Source organism: Protomyctophum bolini (assembly GCF_963924005.1).
Source record: "Protomyctophum bolini genome assembly, chromosome: 16".
Taxonomy (NCBI): domain Eukaryota; kingdom Metazoa; phylum Chordata; class Actinopteri; order Myctophiformes; family Myctophidae; genus Protomyctophum; species Protomyctophum bolini.
Genome location: NC_137877.1, coordinates 27,397,829 through 27,413,617, shown reverse-complemented (window position 1 = coordinate 27,413,617; position 15,789 = coordinate 27,397,829). Strand labels below are relative to the sequence as shown.

At 42.0% G+C, this 15,789-nt stretch overlaps 1 protein-coding gene across 1 annotated transcript in view; it reads left to right on the top strand.

Annotated features, from left to right (window-relative positions):
• Positions 1 to 15,789, top strand: part of ptprna (protein tyrosine phosphatase receptor type Na) — a gene marked incomplete at its 5' end in the record, with an annotated part of 37,449 nt that overhangs the window by 19,868 nt on the left and 1,792 nt on the right. Inside the window, 9 exons of the mRNA XM_080785964.1 lie at positions 5,576 to 5,785; positions 6,314 to 6,574; positions 7,272 to 7,419; positions 8,000 to 8,073; positions 8,173 to 8,250; positions 10,818 to 10,937; positions 11,614 to 11,780; positions 12,913 to 12,966; positions 13,147 to 13,211. Coding sequence (XP_080642090.1) covers positions 5,576 to 5,785; positions 6,314 to 6,574; positions 7,272 to 7,419; positions 8,000 to 8,073; positions 8,173 to 8,250; positions 10,818 to 10,937; positions 11,614 to 11,780; positions 12,913 to 12,966; positions 13,147 to 13,211 — 1,177 coding nt within the window. The remainder of the gene's footprint in view (positions 1 to 5,575; positions 5,786 to 6,313; positions 6,575 to 7,271; positions 7,420 to 7,999; positions 8,074 to 8,172; positions 8,251 to 10,817; positions 10,938 to 11,613; positions 11,781 to 12,912; positions 12,967 to 13,146; positions 13,212 to 15,789) is intronic.

Sequence of the window (15,789 nt, the reverse complement as noted above, 5' to 3'; positions counted from 1 at the left end):
TCATATTATTATATTAATGGTTTTAAACCCTTTTCTTCTCAAGGCCCATAATCTATTCAGAATTTGAACCACATGGACTACCATTTGATGAGATTTAGTGCCTCTCAACACCGAAAACTACAGAATATTTTGCCATTAATCAATGCAGCTCTGATAAAAAAAATAGTGTGCAATTGTTCCATAGAAAGGGCATGGTGGAAAAGGTGCAGGAGGCAAATGAAAAGAACAGAACTGGGGAAGGACTGGAGAAGCAGGCATTTATAGGGCGTTGACACCCGGGCCCAGGTGCGAGCTGATCATCATTAGTAGCTCTGCTCCCCCAATCCTATTGGATAAAAGAAACAGAGGTTACTATAGGGTAAACACAACATATACCAAAACCAGAAAACCTAAGAGTAATATATCACTCATTCTTGAGATGAGGGACAAAAGTGGAAAAAACATGTCCCACACATAAGAGCCTTATTTTATGTAAAAAATAAATTGATTCATAAAAATAAAAGCACTTGCAAAGTTAAGTGTAATACAGTTGTGTATTATTATGCCCTTAATTTCATTATAATTGTTTTCATATTCCATCTGAATTAGTTAAAAGCAGGCCCTGTACCCAAAAAGGCCTGTATTTAGCCTGTCCCCAGCAAGTGGCCACAATTTCAAACTGCCAAAAAAGTGTCTAATACTGTCACAATCACATAAATATACATACTAAATTAAAGTAGATTGTCAACAACATAGCAAATAATATACACAGTTAATTTTAATTCATATTTTCTATTAAATATCTCATATCAAATGTTCGTCCCACGTCTCCGTCAACTCCGTCAGGTTTTTTTTAAAGTCTTAAATTAATCAGAAAATATTGTCGACAGATTTAGCCTGAAGACTCCTTTTCCAAGTCCCATTTATATTTGTTGCAACAGTGGAGTACCTGGTCTGACAAGCATTCAATTGTTTGATATTTTAAACAAACAATGTTGATAACAATGTGGTCACAGCTTTTACATGTCAACTCCGTCAGGACATTATTATGATCTTTGTTAAGAATTCAAAAATAATGTTTATTATTTTAGTTTAGGGGTTAGGTTTAGCTAACAAAATTAAGCAAAAACAAAATGGCTACATTGTACTAAAGAGGGTTAAGATGAAAACAAATGCCATTTTGTCAACTCCGTCAGACGTCAACTCCGTCAGATTTTGTGTCTGACGGAGTTGACGTGTATCTGACGGAGTTGACAAAAGTGTTCCTAAAACAATAAAATTATTGTTTTTGAATAATGGGCAGTATTCTAATTTGGCACACAGTTAGAGCATGCCTTAAGGAACATTTTTGGCTATGGGGCCATCACAGATTTGTCTCGTGGTGACCATGGCAGCCATATTACAAAAGAGCCGCCACCTGATGTTATTTTACAATAACTCAAGTTCTACACCACCTAGGATCTTGATTCTGGTGACTAAGACCTCATTTTCAAGGATGAGGGATACAGTGGTACAATTTAGACTTTCCCTGTGACCATGGCAGCCATTTTTCAAAATGGCCGCCACCTGCTGTTATTTTACAATAACTCAAGTTCTACACCACCTAGGATCTTGATTCTGGTGACTAATCATACATTTTCAAGGATGTGGGGTACATTGGTAATATTTAGATTTGTCCTGTGACCATAGCAGCCATTTTTTTTTCAAAATGGCCGCCACCTGCTGTTATTTTACAATAACTCAAGTTTTAGACCACCTAGGATCTTGATTTTGGCGACTAATCATACATTTTAAAAGATGAGAAATACAGTGGTACTATTTAGATTTGTCCTGTGACCATGGCAGCCATTGTTTTTCAAAATGACCACCAACCTGCTGTTATTTTACCAATAACTCAAGTTTTAGACCACCAAGGATCTTGATTCTGGCGACTAATCATTACATTTTCAAGGATGATCTTTCTCTGGGAGAGGTAAGGGCTTATTTCAGGTGCAGGTTGAGTTTCTACTGACAGGACATTAAAAGGAGGTGGGCTTTCTGGCCTTTGACTTGCCCCTTTCAGGTACAGATGCACAGTTTGACTTCACTGGCCACTGCAGGGAACTGTGGGGGAGAAACTTTGGTCTCTTGACACCCTGATTAGGTTCAGGGTTTTTTTTGGTGGAGACTTGCCTTTCATGACATCTTTGCTGCAGCAGATCTCCTTATTGCCAGTGGTGGCACACTCTGGGTCTCTGGGGCATTGTATCTTGGTGGCCTCCTGCCAGTGTTTCTCCATCCTTCTCCTGAGCTCTGTGTTCTGGGGCTCTGTTATAGTCAACTTACATTGTCTTGGCTGGAGATTGCTTTCCTGCAGGGTCCAGCCCAGTCTTGTGCAGATGGCTGCTGGCCCACCTGGAGGCCCCAACCTCACTTGTTCGGTTGGTGTGATTAGGTGGGGTGGTCTTCCCCAATCAGGATGAGGGGTTTGACCCTTTCAAACGGCAGTCTGGCCAAGTGTCTGTATTTAGTTGTGAGTTTAGATACAGGATACGATTGCTCACCCAGCCCCAGGTGACATGAGGTGAAGGCTCCTTTGATTTGGTAACATTGCTTTGGTTGACATGCTGGGGACACAGAGAAAGACACTGATGCCTTCAGTGTCTGCACATCCTGCCTGATGGTCCTGAAGCCAAATCTTCTGTCTTCAGTCTTTCGCTCACTGTTCACTGCTCACTGTTCACCTCACCGAATTTAGCCCAAGGAGTTTGACCCCTAGTTTGGCCATAGACCCCCTAGTTTGGCCATAGCCACTTGCCCAAATGTGCCGACATGTGCTGACCTCATCACATCTGTGATGATGGCTATGGCCGTTTTTAGCCAACGTAGTGTTTTTTGTGCAAAACTAATGCTTGGAATGGATCCAGAATCATGAAAAGCCCCTAGTTTGACATGCCACATGCTACTTAAAGCATAATGAAATTTAAAACATTTAGCCTTATATTGTTTGTTGATGGTACCCAACTTTCAGCAGCTGTCAAACATGCCCCTAGGGTGGTCAAATAGAAACCAATGTGGGATATGTTAGTAGACACCTTTACAAACATTGGTGAAGAAAATTCTTGGTAAGAAATGTATTCACAGATTTTATATTATTCTGATAATATTCCCTGAGTAAATTGGTAAAATAATAGCAGGTCCACCATTTTTTTAAATGTCTACCATCCATGGTCACAGGATAAATCTAAATAGTACAACTGTATTCCTCACCCTTGAAAATGTATGATTAGTCACCAGAATCAAGATCCTAGGTGGTGTAGAACTTGAGTTATTGGGAAATAACAGAAAGTTGGCGGCCATTTTGAAAAATGTCTACCATGGTCACAGGACAAATCTAAATAGTACCAATGTATCCCACATCCTTGAAAATGTATGATTAGTCACCAGAATCAAGATCCTAGGTGGTGTAGAACTTGAGTTATTGGGAAATAACAGAAAGTTGGCGGCCATTTTGAAAAATGGCTGCCATGTTCACAGGGCAAATCTAAATAGTACCACTGTATTCCTCATCCTTGAAAATGTGGGATTAGTCACCAGAATCAAGATCCTAGGTGGTCTAGAACCTAAATCAGTTAAACTTGTCAACTCCGTCAGATGTTCGTCAACTCCGTCAGACGTTCGTCCCGTGATGTTTTTGTTAATTTCCAAAGAAATAGAAAATTCGCTGTCAAATCTTTTGTGCTTATGTATTGAAACACCAACTGAAATGATACGTAATGATGATTTTTCTTTTTTTTTACATGGTTTTCATGTTATAATATTGAAAATAAAGGTTGAAATGACGGTTTTGAGAAATTGGATATTTCATAATAGTGTGATATTGGAACAAAATAATATTAAAAGATTTGTATTACTTAACTTGATTACTGAAAGCCATTATAAGATAACTGAGGACTTTATATTATTGTTGAAATGATAAAATTCAATTAAAAGGGATTTTAGTGTGTCTGACGGAGTTGACATGAATCAGGTATTAAGTGCATAAATGTCCCATTTTAGAAAGAAATGTTATGCGAAAAACCTGTTCCTTCTCAAGATTGGTAGTTGAGACCTGTGTCTACAAATACATCTATTTGATTTGAATGTATCTTAAAAAAAAAAAAAATCCAGTTTGAAAAAAGTTTTGTCCCTTATCTCAAGAATGGGTGATATATCATAATATAGGGAACCGTAACAAATTACAAAAGATATTAATATTCATGCAGTCTTACCAGCATTGTATTGATATATTGATATATTGATGATTGATTTGACATTGGCAATTCAGCATTGGCATTTAATCCACATCGTGGGCAGCGCTGTAGGTTACTTTGGGAGTCGGGACGGTTAATACAAAGTTGCAAACTCTTAATAAAGTAGGCTATTAAATCAAACATTTATGAAACCATCACGGTTTCATGTTGTCAAGGAGGAAGATGATAGCATCCGTGGATGGGTCCTCTGTTCAATGGTTCTTCCAGCTAGCCCGTATGTGACCTTCTTGCAAGCAAGCGGTGCTGCTGCTTGCAGTGCGTTACTCAGCACCACCAGGAAATATACAGAGAGTCAGACTAGTCGGATCATTTTTATTTATATTTACACTTTATTTTCAACAACATGGCGGACCCGAATCGAATCCCGACCACCAATTATGCTAATGTTTCTGGCCCGTCTGGCCCGTCGGTATTCGGTAAAGATTTCTGTCAAGCATTTGTGCTAATGTCAAGGCACAGTTAGGTCTTCTACTTATTCTGTGGTGTACTGCTTCACTGTAGAGTTGAGAGGAAATCCATTTATAAAACTTTATAATTGGTAATATTGATAATCGGATCAATATTATTTCCCTGCTCAAATGAATTTGTCAGTAGTGTTGTTCCACTGGCTTGTTAGTTTAACGTGTCGTTTAGTTTAACTTTTGAAGGGAACATACAATATCAGTTAAGAGTGTACACTGCAGTAGCTAGAGACGGCGATAGCATAGTCTTTGTTTATCCAATCCAATCCAATCCACTTTATTTATATAGCACGTTTCAAAACTCAAGAGTTTACAAAGTGCTGTACAGGAGAAAAATAAAAACAAATGCACTACAGCTACCACACAGAAAAACAACAGCGAGAAAACAAAGTACAAACAGTGAAAACAAATGAGACAATATACATTATATACAACATATACAAGGACCGAAGGAACTCAAGCGGGGTTAAAAGCCAAGGTAAAGAGGTGGGTCTTTAGGTCTTTACACAAAGAAAAGACACACAGGACAGATAAGGAGAGCGATCATTAGCAGGCCACTGAACATGCCCCTATGGCGTTAATAAAATGTCATCTTACCAGGAAGATACGAGGGTATGACAAACCATAGTGACATAAAAAGTTGTAGATACAAAGTTTCTGCCCAGAACACCAATATCCATGAATTCATGCATTTTGGACAATTTCACTTTTAACACCCCTAACCCCGTATTCCTCAATCGCTGCTCAACTTAACTGTATGATGTTGATGATTTTTTTTTGTTAAGTGAGAACCTAATAAGATCACTATAGAAACATTTCCTGTCTGTGTCCCGGTCTTCCTAGAGGACAGATGCACAGGGTCTCCCGCGGGTCACCCGGGTTTCCCAGGGGTCCAGCGGAACGGTCATCACCCTCGTCTCCATGGCAGTCGTCGGAGGAGTGCTGGTATTGGCTATGGCCATTGCTTGTCTCAGGCACCACGCCCAGCAACTGGCCAATGGCAAACTTGGTCTGGGACCAGAGGGAGGAGTCGAAACACATTTTGACTACCAGGTATTCGATGAGAGTTTCAAGTCTTTGTTTGTTACTACTGTAGTGTAGGAGACATAAAAGGCGCGTTCGGAAATAGCGCACTGAGCACACTGTGCAATGCAAACTAATAGGCGAGTGTGCTCCGGTGCGGTATTTCCAAACACGCCCATAATGTCAACATCCTGCCAGCTGTGTTCAGGGCAGCTGTGTTAACTACAGCCTGAATCTGTCTATAAAGGCCTACTTGTAAGCAATTGGGTGCTATGAACATTTAGTTGAATCTCTAAATACAAGCATCCTATGCGTTTTTTTAAAGCTAGGGTCCAGAAAAGGAGAGACCAAATTCAAATTGGTTTTGGGCATTAAGAAAGGGTTCATGGCGCAGTAGTTTTTTATTTATTTATTATTTATAAGGATCCCCATTAAAAGCACAGATATGGGGGTTCACATTATCAAAAATATACATTTAAAAATATTACATTAAGGAAAAGAAACATTAAACGTTTCAGTCCATGTGATCCATATCTGATGCGTTGTCTTCCCGTTCAGGAGTTGTGTCGGCAGCACATGGCGTCCAAGTCCTCCCTGTCCCGGCAGGACTGCGGGGTGGGGGGCAGCGTGGCGGGGTCCGCTGTGGCGGCGGGCGCAGGGGGTCGACGAGGGACGGACACGTCCCGCGTCAGCAGCGTCTCCTCCCAGTTCAGCGACGGGCCCCAGCACAGCCCCTCCTCCACCCACAGCTCCACCCCTTCCTGGAGTGAGGAGCCCGCGCAGTCCAACATGGACATATCGACTGGTCACATGATACTGGTGAGAGAAATGCTGCATTAACCCAAGCATTGATTCTACAAATGTTTTCTAAAATCATGAAAAACCTGTTATGACTGGTGTGGTGTGACCCAAAAGCACAACAAGGAGAGGCAAAGCAGAGTAAAGCCCACCCGGGCGGATGTTTATTCACAAACACGGGGCCCTCAGTCTAAATACTGAGGGCCTATATGTCTGGCTGTCTAACTTTACCAACCGTAGACCGTAGACTGAGGAAGAACTGGCGCCGAGCTGCAGACAGGCCTGGCTCTTGTAGGCTCTTGTAGGTGCTGTGGAGTGCCCTGGAGCCCTCTGGTGGCGCTGAAGTGCCCAGAACACCCACAGCACATGGATGTGGAGGTGATGGAGAGCGAACCGTAACCAAACCTATGTTTCTATATCAGTGGTTTGATGTCAAGGAGCCCCAAAAGTATATGTAATTGGCCGCTGACCCCTTTTGTGCATATTCTGTAGTCTGACGTTATTTTCCAAGTCTGAAGATACATGAATGTGCAAATTCAGTAATGTAAAAAAAATAATCCAAAACACTTCCTAATACCTTGCAGACTACTTCAGATTTTTCTTTCGAAAAATCAACTGGTCTACGTAAACTGGTCGTGCATTCAGTATAATTATGTCTGAGGATTTCACTGTGTGTGCGTTGTCCAGTTTTTCTCCATTGCATCCTGTCTTCCCTCAGACGTACATGGAGGACCACCTGCGTAACAAGGACCGCCTGCAGAAGGAGTGGGAGGCCCTGTGTTCCTACCAGGCGGAGCCCTGTTCCGTCACCATGGCCCAGAGCCAGGCCAACATGGACAAGAACAGACACGCCCATTCTCTGCCCTGTTAGTATCTGCTTATACCACTGTTACTGTGCCTGTTTGTCTCCACACAATGGATGCTGTCTAGAGCTGTGGGTCTTAAACTCTTTCATGTCAAATTGTTAGGCCTCCGACCCCCCATATGAGATTTGTGTTGTTAAAATGTTTCAAAAATATTCTTTTCAATATGTCCTATATTCAAGTTGGTTTAAAGGGATAGTACACCCAAAAGATTACTTATTTTCTATCGATTACTCACCCCATATGAAGCCTTGAATTCATGGAGATTTCTTTTTATTTTTGGGTCGCATTCCTAAACCAATAATTTGATGACTGGCGTAATCTCCGGTAGGAGACTCAATGGCGACTCTTTGAGTCTCCTACCAGAGACTCTGCCAATCATCATCAAACTAGAAAGGTGCAATTTTGGGAAAATTGCAGGTGTGTTTGCACCGAACCACACTTATGATATATGATGATGATGTAATGACATCACAGGGTCCCTAAAAAGTTTATATGGTGGTATATATAAAGTCGGGCAATTACTAATTATTGCATCATAACTACCCTAAACAAACATTAATAATGTGTTTGTTCTCTCCAGATGATCACTCTCGAGTCAAGCTGAAGTTGCACCAGAACCCCAATATGGAAGACTACATCAATGCCAGCAACATCGTAAGCATTATTATTATTAAAATTATAATTATAATTATAAAAAGTGTGTTGAAAAGTGTGTCGAAAACAACTAATCTTTCTATTTTTGTTAATCTACAGATTGACCATGACCCTCGCCTAACAGCCTACATTGCCACCCAGGGACCCTTGGCTCACACTGTGGCTGACTTCTGGCAGGTCAGTACACATTCCCCTCCACCATGTCCCTCTACCAAGTTTAGTAGATCATCACTGTCGGGCAGAAACCTTGTATCTCTACATTTCAACTTTTCATGTTGAATTCATGCCCTACTTCGTCATACAGTATGACAGTGTCATGCTAAAGTTTAGAAAGTAGCCAGGCTATACACCCTCACGATGCGTTGTGATGTGAGCTTGTAGAACGGACATTTCTTGAAAGAAATGGTATGTGGAAGTTATTCTCCTATGATGACAGGCCCAAAATAGGGAGGTCTATGAGTTATATTTTTACCGATGAAAATGTGTTAAATATTTTTTTACAAAAGCTATAAAACTACCATTGTACCACAAATACAAACTAATAGGAAGTTATTATCTAATCAGTGTGATTGACAGGAGAGATGATCAGAGGAGCAGAGTTTTAACCACTATCATTTTTACATGGACTGAAGAGTGGATGGAGTTTCTCAGTGAAGTTGCAGTCAGTGAAAGAGTAGATGAGAACTGTGACCTGACCTCCACATCATAAAAGTCGACCAGACCCATCTCATAATAAATCCACATTCCACACACACTCCCACTTTCTGGAGCTTCTCGATTACAGGGAGACCAGGATGGTCAGCTTTAGCATTGTACTCATTTCCATTTAACATAATCCAGTAACCATTGTCTGGCCTCAGTGTGATTGATTAACCTATACCTCATAGTAATATCTTCCTGATCAGAAGCTTTGTATTCATAAGACACACACGAGGGTAGAATGTTGCTGTGTTGTCTGGGAGATTCTTCTTAATGTCTCCGTGACACACTTGTTGGTCTTCAGTTTGTTAGAGTTGCTTCAGCTCAGAGCATATTTTTTAACCCGGTGACTTTCTGTTCCAGCTGCTTTATTTTCTGCTTATCTTCAAACACATCAATGAGCTGCAGCCTGGCTTAATTCTCTCAATACAGCTGCTCAGAGCAGTGAATATGTGCACACTGTCTGCTATCTCTCTGTCTGCATCTTTCCTGCTGAGCTATACTGAGTGTTTGACCTCCTTAATCGTCAGTTGTCTCTCCCGGATCATCTGCTGAACTTCAGCCTCTGTGTTCTCCCCCACATCCTTAATTATTTCATTCGTATTCCTCTTTCAGAGATACAATTTGATTTAACTTGTAGTCTGACTACAATTACAATTTACAATTTAGGCATTTAGCAGACGCTCTTAATCCAGAGCGATTTACATTAAGCAAGAACAAAAAAACAAAAAGCATGGGAATACATCACATAGGAACATGTATCATGAAATATGCGTAAGCTAAGAAAGTAACAGTGGAATATCTATATAATTAAACTATACATATGTACTATGACGTGCTATGACTACATACAATGCAATTATAGTGCTGTCTTCATAACATGCTATTAGTCTGTGTCAAATGCTATCTAAGTCTACAGAAATGCTATCTAAGGGGGTGGGGTAAGTGCTATGGGCCATGATGGAGTCTGAAAAGGTGGGTTTTCCGACTATGGCGGAAGATTGGGAGTGATGCTGCAGTTCTGACTGCAATTGGAAGTGCATTCCACAGTTTTGGAGCCAGAAGGGAGAAGAGTTTGGGACGTGTGGAGCGTTGTCCCGGCGTTTTTAGTGAGGGCTGAGGGTACTTCCAACTTCCCTGCGTTGGCTGATCTGAGTGCGCGGGAGGGTTTGTAGGGTTCGATCATACTTGCAAGATATGGGGGAGCCATACCGTTGGTTGCTTTGAATGCCAGCATCAGAGTTTTGTATTCTGTGCGGGCAGCGACCAGGAGCCAGTGGAGGGAGCGGAGCAGGGGGGAGACATGTGAGAATTTTGGCTGGTTGAAGACCAAGCGAGCTGCGGCATTTTGGATCAGCTGGAGAGGCTTAAGTGCACATGCTGGTAGGCCAGTAAGGAGGGAGTTACAATAGTAGAGTTTTGACAAGACTGTTGTCTGGATTAGGAGCTGGGCTGATTCCTGGGTTAGGAACGGTCTAATTCGTCTATGTTATAGAGTGTGAACCTACAGGACTCAGTGCAGAACTGACAAACACACACATGGTCAGTCTTACAGAACAGCTCCAGAGGTCTGTCATAAAGTTATTCTGCCTACGTCTTACGGCTGTGTTTTTACTTTCGGTTTTGATACGTCATGGTATCATGGCTGAGGGAAGTAGGGGTGCTGGGGGGGCTGGAGCACCCCCTCCCGCCAGGCACAGCCCCCCCTCGGACAGGAGACGGAAAATTATAATTATTTTAATCAAAACTGATTTATGTTAGTAAGCCTAATAAATATGTTATATCCTGGTTAATTGCCTTTGTCAGTTTGCTCATGCGTGTGGAGAGGGAAAGTAAAAGCCACTTTTTTGTAAATTAATAGAAATTGCATTTTGCCATGTCTTCAGCTTGGCTGGAAAATTGAAATGTCTTGTCTGTCTATTAAAGGTGTATGTGTGGGGCATTATACATGATACAGTGTACAGGTGTGTTCTATTTATTGTCTGAAAATGTGTGTCTAAACAGTAAACACCTGCGTTTTCTGTGCGTGTGTTATGGATCCCCAGATGGTATGGGAGAATGGTTGTACTGTGATAGTGATGATGACCGCACTGGTGGAGGACGGAGAGAAGCAGTGTGAACGTTACTGGCCTGATGAAGGCTCTTCTCTCTACAACATCTATGAGGTAACTCCCCCCTTTCATACCTGTAAGAATTATTATTTCTTTTTTGGTGGTGAAGGTGAACTATTGTTTAGGGGCCATTGCAGGGGGTACCCAGCTAAATAATTGAGAGTTAGGAACCATTTGATTCCATTTGTAAAATGAACACTGATGATTTTTGCAGTGTATTGGGGGCCCGGAGATAAATCATATCACATGGACATCCATGGCCTATAATGCATATATCCAGCTGGGGTCATTGAAATTAAAAAGGCTGAGAATCTTTGAACTAATTGTATGCTGGGGGAAAAAAACCCACATTCATGACATTTGGCACAGCAGCCCTACATTGGTAACAGTTAGATCATGGGATTGTACTGAATCCAATTACTGTAATCTTGGGACCCAAACAGACAGAAATGTATTATGAATGAACCACTAAAATAGTGAAAAGGCTATGAGCTATAAGCTCACAGCATGTGGCCATGTGCCATGCTGTAAGCCATTTTAGAAAAACCAAACATTTTATGACATTTTATAAAATAAAATAAATAAATACAGCAATCCATTGGTGTGTGTGTGTGTGTGTGTGTGTGTGTGTGTGTGTGTGTGTGTGTGTGTGTGTGTGTGTGTGTGTGTGTGTGTGTGTGTGTGTGTGTGCATGCATGTGTACGTGTATGTCCGTGTGTGTGTGCGTTAGGTTAACTTGGTGTCAGAGCATATCTGGTGTAAGGACTTCTTAGTGCGTAGTTTCTACCTGAAGAATGTCCAGACCCAGGAGACCAGAACTCTGACTCAGTTCCACCTGCTCAGCTGGCCTGCTGACGGCATCCCCACCTCCACACGACCCCTGCTCGACTTCCGCAGGTAGAACACTATCCAGAAATGCACGCACGCACGCACACACGCACGCACGCACGCACACACACACACACACGCACGCACACCAAAATAAACTGCTAACACTATACTAAGACTGGGATGAGATGTGTAGTATAGTGTATAGTGGTGTCTGGGCTTGAATCTTAACGATGAATCCCATGTCATCCCTTCTACTTCTCCTTCTATCTTCTCTATCACTCTACCTGTTTCTCCATCAACTCTATCACTCTACTCGTGTCCATTATCAAACAATGCATAATTACTTTACATTTCACCTCCACCTTTTTCTCCCCCTCCTCCTTCTCTGTCTCTGTCTCTCTCTCTCTCTCTCGGTGCTCAGTAGGTTGATGGGTTTGCATTGTAACGTCTCCCAGTGTCATTTTTGTGGTTTGCAGCTAGTACTCTGTCTCCAGTTGCATAGTCACAAAAATGAGCATTGGCAGGTGTGACTGGCGACTGCAAGAGGGACAGTGACTCCATGGCTTTCTGTTCTCTCCTATCTGCCTCCCCTGTTCTCCATCTCATTTTGACCGTACTCCCTTAGCCTCCTTATTCTTGTATTCGTATATACTCTCCTACCCCGCCCCTTAGCTCTTGAATCAGAATCAGCGCTATTTGTTATCTATTGTATACCTCTGTTTTGTTTTCTCTTAGCTCCTTGTGTTTTTATCAACTGCTTAAAGCGGTGGTTCTCAACCTTTTCTGGATGAGGGCCCACTTGAAAATCTTAAAAGCGTTCACGGCCCACCCATCTGACCAGTTAACGCAGCTGCCGAAAGGCTTCTGACCATCTAATTGGTCAGATGATTGGGCTGCGGGCTTATTCAGAGCATGTTTATTTGCATGGTCAAGCAATCTATTATGTTCTGGCTTGGATAATGGAACTAACACAGTATTATGTAAACTCAGTTTTCAAGTTTTGACCATGCATTTTTTTTGTACAGTATATTGTTATACCTATTGATGTTATATGTATATTACCGGTATATAATATTTGTGTTTTGACAATTATTTGGGGGACATATGCTGTACCATCACGGCCCACCAGTGGTCATAACTAATCTCTCTCTCTCTCTCTCTCTCCTTCCCGTATTCTCTGCCCAACCCTGTTCCTCAGAAAGGTGAATAAGTGCTACAGAGGTCGCTCTTGCCCCATCATTGTTCATTGCAGGTAATAAGCCACAACTCGGTTTTAACATGAACCCTAGCATCCCTATTCTGGCAGCGAACATTTCGCATGCCACCAAAACAAGATGGATCTGTGTGAACAGTTAGTGACTGAAGAACTCTATAAGCAGTATTTGTTTAGATCTTAATGGTGTCCTCTCTCTCTCTTGTCTGTCTCCTTAAGTGACGGTACTGCACGAACTGGCGCATACATTCTCATTGACATGGTGCTGAACCGAATGGCCAAGGGTGAGACACACACACACACACACTAAGGCTGTACCCTAGCCCTTATTTTAGGACTCGAACTTGGCCAGGAATTTTCGAGTGAACATTCGGACCAATCATGACAAACACAATTTTTCGGGCCAAACAAAGAATTAGAAAGTAGATAAATCGGCAGGTTACAAGTACAACACGTTGTGTTCTTTGTAATTATTTGGTCCAAAATATTGTGTGCGTTGTCATGATTTGTCACGACAGGAGTTGGCTTCGTATAGGACGCTTAAAGGTCTTTAAATAAATACGTTTTTAAATGCCTATGGAGAAAATGAAATGGAGAAAAATGTCCTGGGCCACTCGTCGTTCTGAAAGGGGGAGGGACTGTGACGCTCTATTGTGCAAAAGGATGCCTGTTTAACAGATTAAATGTAATCAGCATAGGGCGCAGCAGGGAATCGAACCCCATCCCAGTAAACCAGGAGCTCCATGCCTGTGCCAAAGTGCTTTGTTTGCGACGCAACGCAAAAACCTACCCTTGTAGGAGCCCTACCCTACCAGCCCTACCCTACCAGCAGCAAAGAATACAAAAACAGATACTTACCCAGTTACCGTGAACCATCACGTTCTTCTGCAGATGACAGGCAGTGTCCACAAGTTAGGTGAAATGAGGTGAAATGACAGAACCGGCCGAAATTGTGGCAGTCGACGCAAAAGACGCAACGCAAACGAGTGCCACAGCAGGCAGCCCGACACGACGCAACCGCAGGAAGCCGGAACGCAAACGCAAACGAGAGCAACACCATCAGTAGGCTACCCTGCAGAACCACAGCAGCGACAGCAAAGGACAATAAACAAGATTTGTACTCACTGCGCAGCTCTTCCCAGCAGCAGCTATAGCGTACAGTTCCTACCTCAATGTCTTGTGCAGGGAGGGGGGGCATCGGTCTGGGACACTTCACATGGGCTCCAGGGTAGGGTGGGGGACTGGGGTCCTCGGAAGCCTAAATTGGTGGGGCTGTGGGGCCCACGGACATGGCTTGTCTCAGGGTCCAGGGCTTGGTGCTGCCTCCTACACCACTGGTGCAGTGACTCTTCATATTCTGGAATTACATGAAGAGAAAAGATAAGTGTCATTAGTGTTATGTAGGCCTACATCACATTAGAAACACATGTGGCTGTATAGCCTTGTCAGCCCCCACAACCCATATTTTATAATATATATAATTATATATTATAATAGAATACATCAATATTAATTATTAAACCAAAAGTTCAAACATAAATCATAAATCAAATGCTTTCAAAATAAACAAACAGTTAACCAGTTGATCCAAGTTAAGACACCAAGCCTATATGACTCACCGAAGAGTAACCAAAGGTTGTCACAGTGAACAGGAACATGCTGCTGTCAAACATTTCGGCCATCTTGCATAGGTGGGAGTGGGGAGTGTAGGAACTGATGTCACCTTTATACTGCCTTGATTGACAGTTGACATGGGTTGCCATTTGCGGGTTGCCATGTTGGCTGGGTTACATTTACATTGCCATGGCAAAAAGCAACAATACAATCAAAACTAAATGTATGTACATTTGAATTGAAAGTCAGAATATTCAATAAATCAGTGTCACACACACACACACACACACACACACACACACACACACACACACACACACACACACACACACACACACACACACACACACACACACACACACACACACACACACACACACACACACACACATATATTGTCATCCCTCCAACTCAAAGCCCCATGTCCACCAGCTTTGAAGTTCACACATTGCACAGCAGAGGGTGCTATAATCACAATATTACACTGTGGTTGCAGAATGTAGTGGTTGGGCCAGATTCACAATTACCACAGTTAGGTGGAATTCATGAACTTGAACTTGGCTGACGTTGGTCGTAAAATCCGCTCATTTCCAAGTCAGCTCAGAGGGTGCCGTACCAGTGATCAAGGCATGCGTATATGTATTTAGAATGCTTTGGTCTTCATGCTGAATCAATCAATCAGTCCCCAAACAAGAAAAGATATGTATGTGCCCAGCATTGTCAACACACACATACATAAAAGAAGAAAATGTGTCAACTGCTTAGCTTATGTTATGCTGATGCAAATTCCACTGGTTTGTATTTGGATTTATATTGTAGGGTAGGCTATGTAGTTGCATTCAGAGCTGAATTATTAGGTCGCTCAGCATGTTGACAGACTCAGCCAATTAGTTTCACGCAATGATTTAAATAGATTAGCGTGACTTAATGTCGCATGATTGAGCACCTATCTGCCTCCATTTGCATCGTGGTATTAATTTATAATAATGTATATTGATCACATGGACGCCACACACAGAATATAGCCTAATAACTCGGATTAATCCCTAAAAGAAAGAAAGAAAAAAAAGGCAAAACTGGTCCTATACAACAGTGATATGATAGTAATCCAAAGGACAGTCATCCCCCCATTAACCAATGCAGCTCTGATAAAAATAACATTTTACCTCTGCAAAGGCGAGTGTGCAATTGTTCAATAGAAATAGCTCTTATAGGTAGGCTAATATAATTAAGGGTAGGCTATAGCCT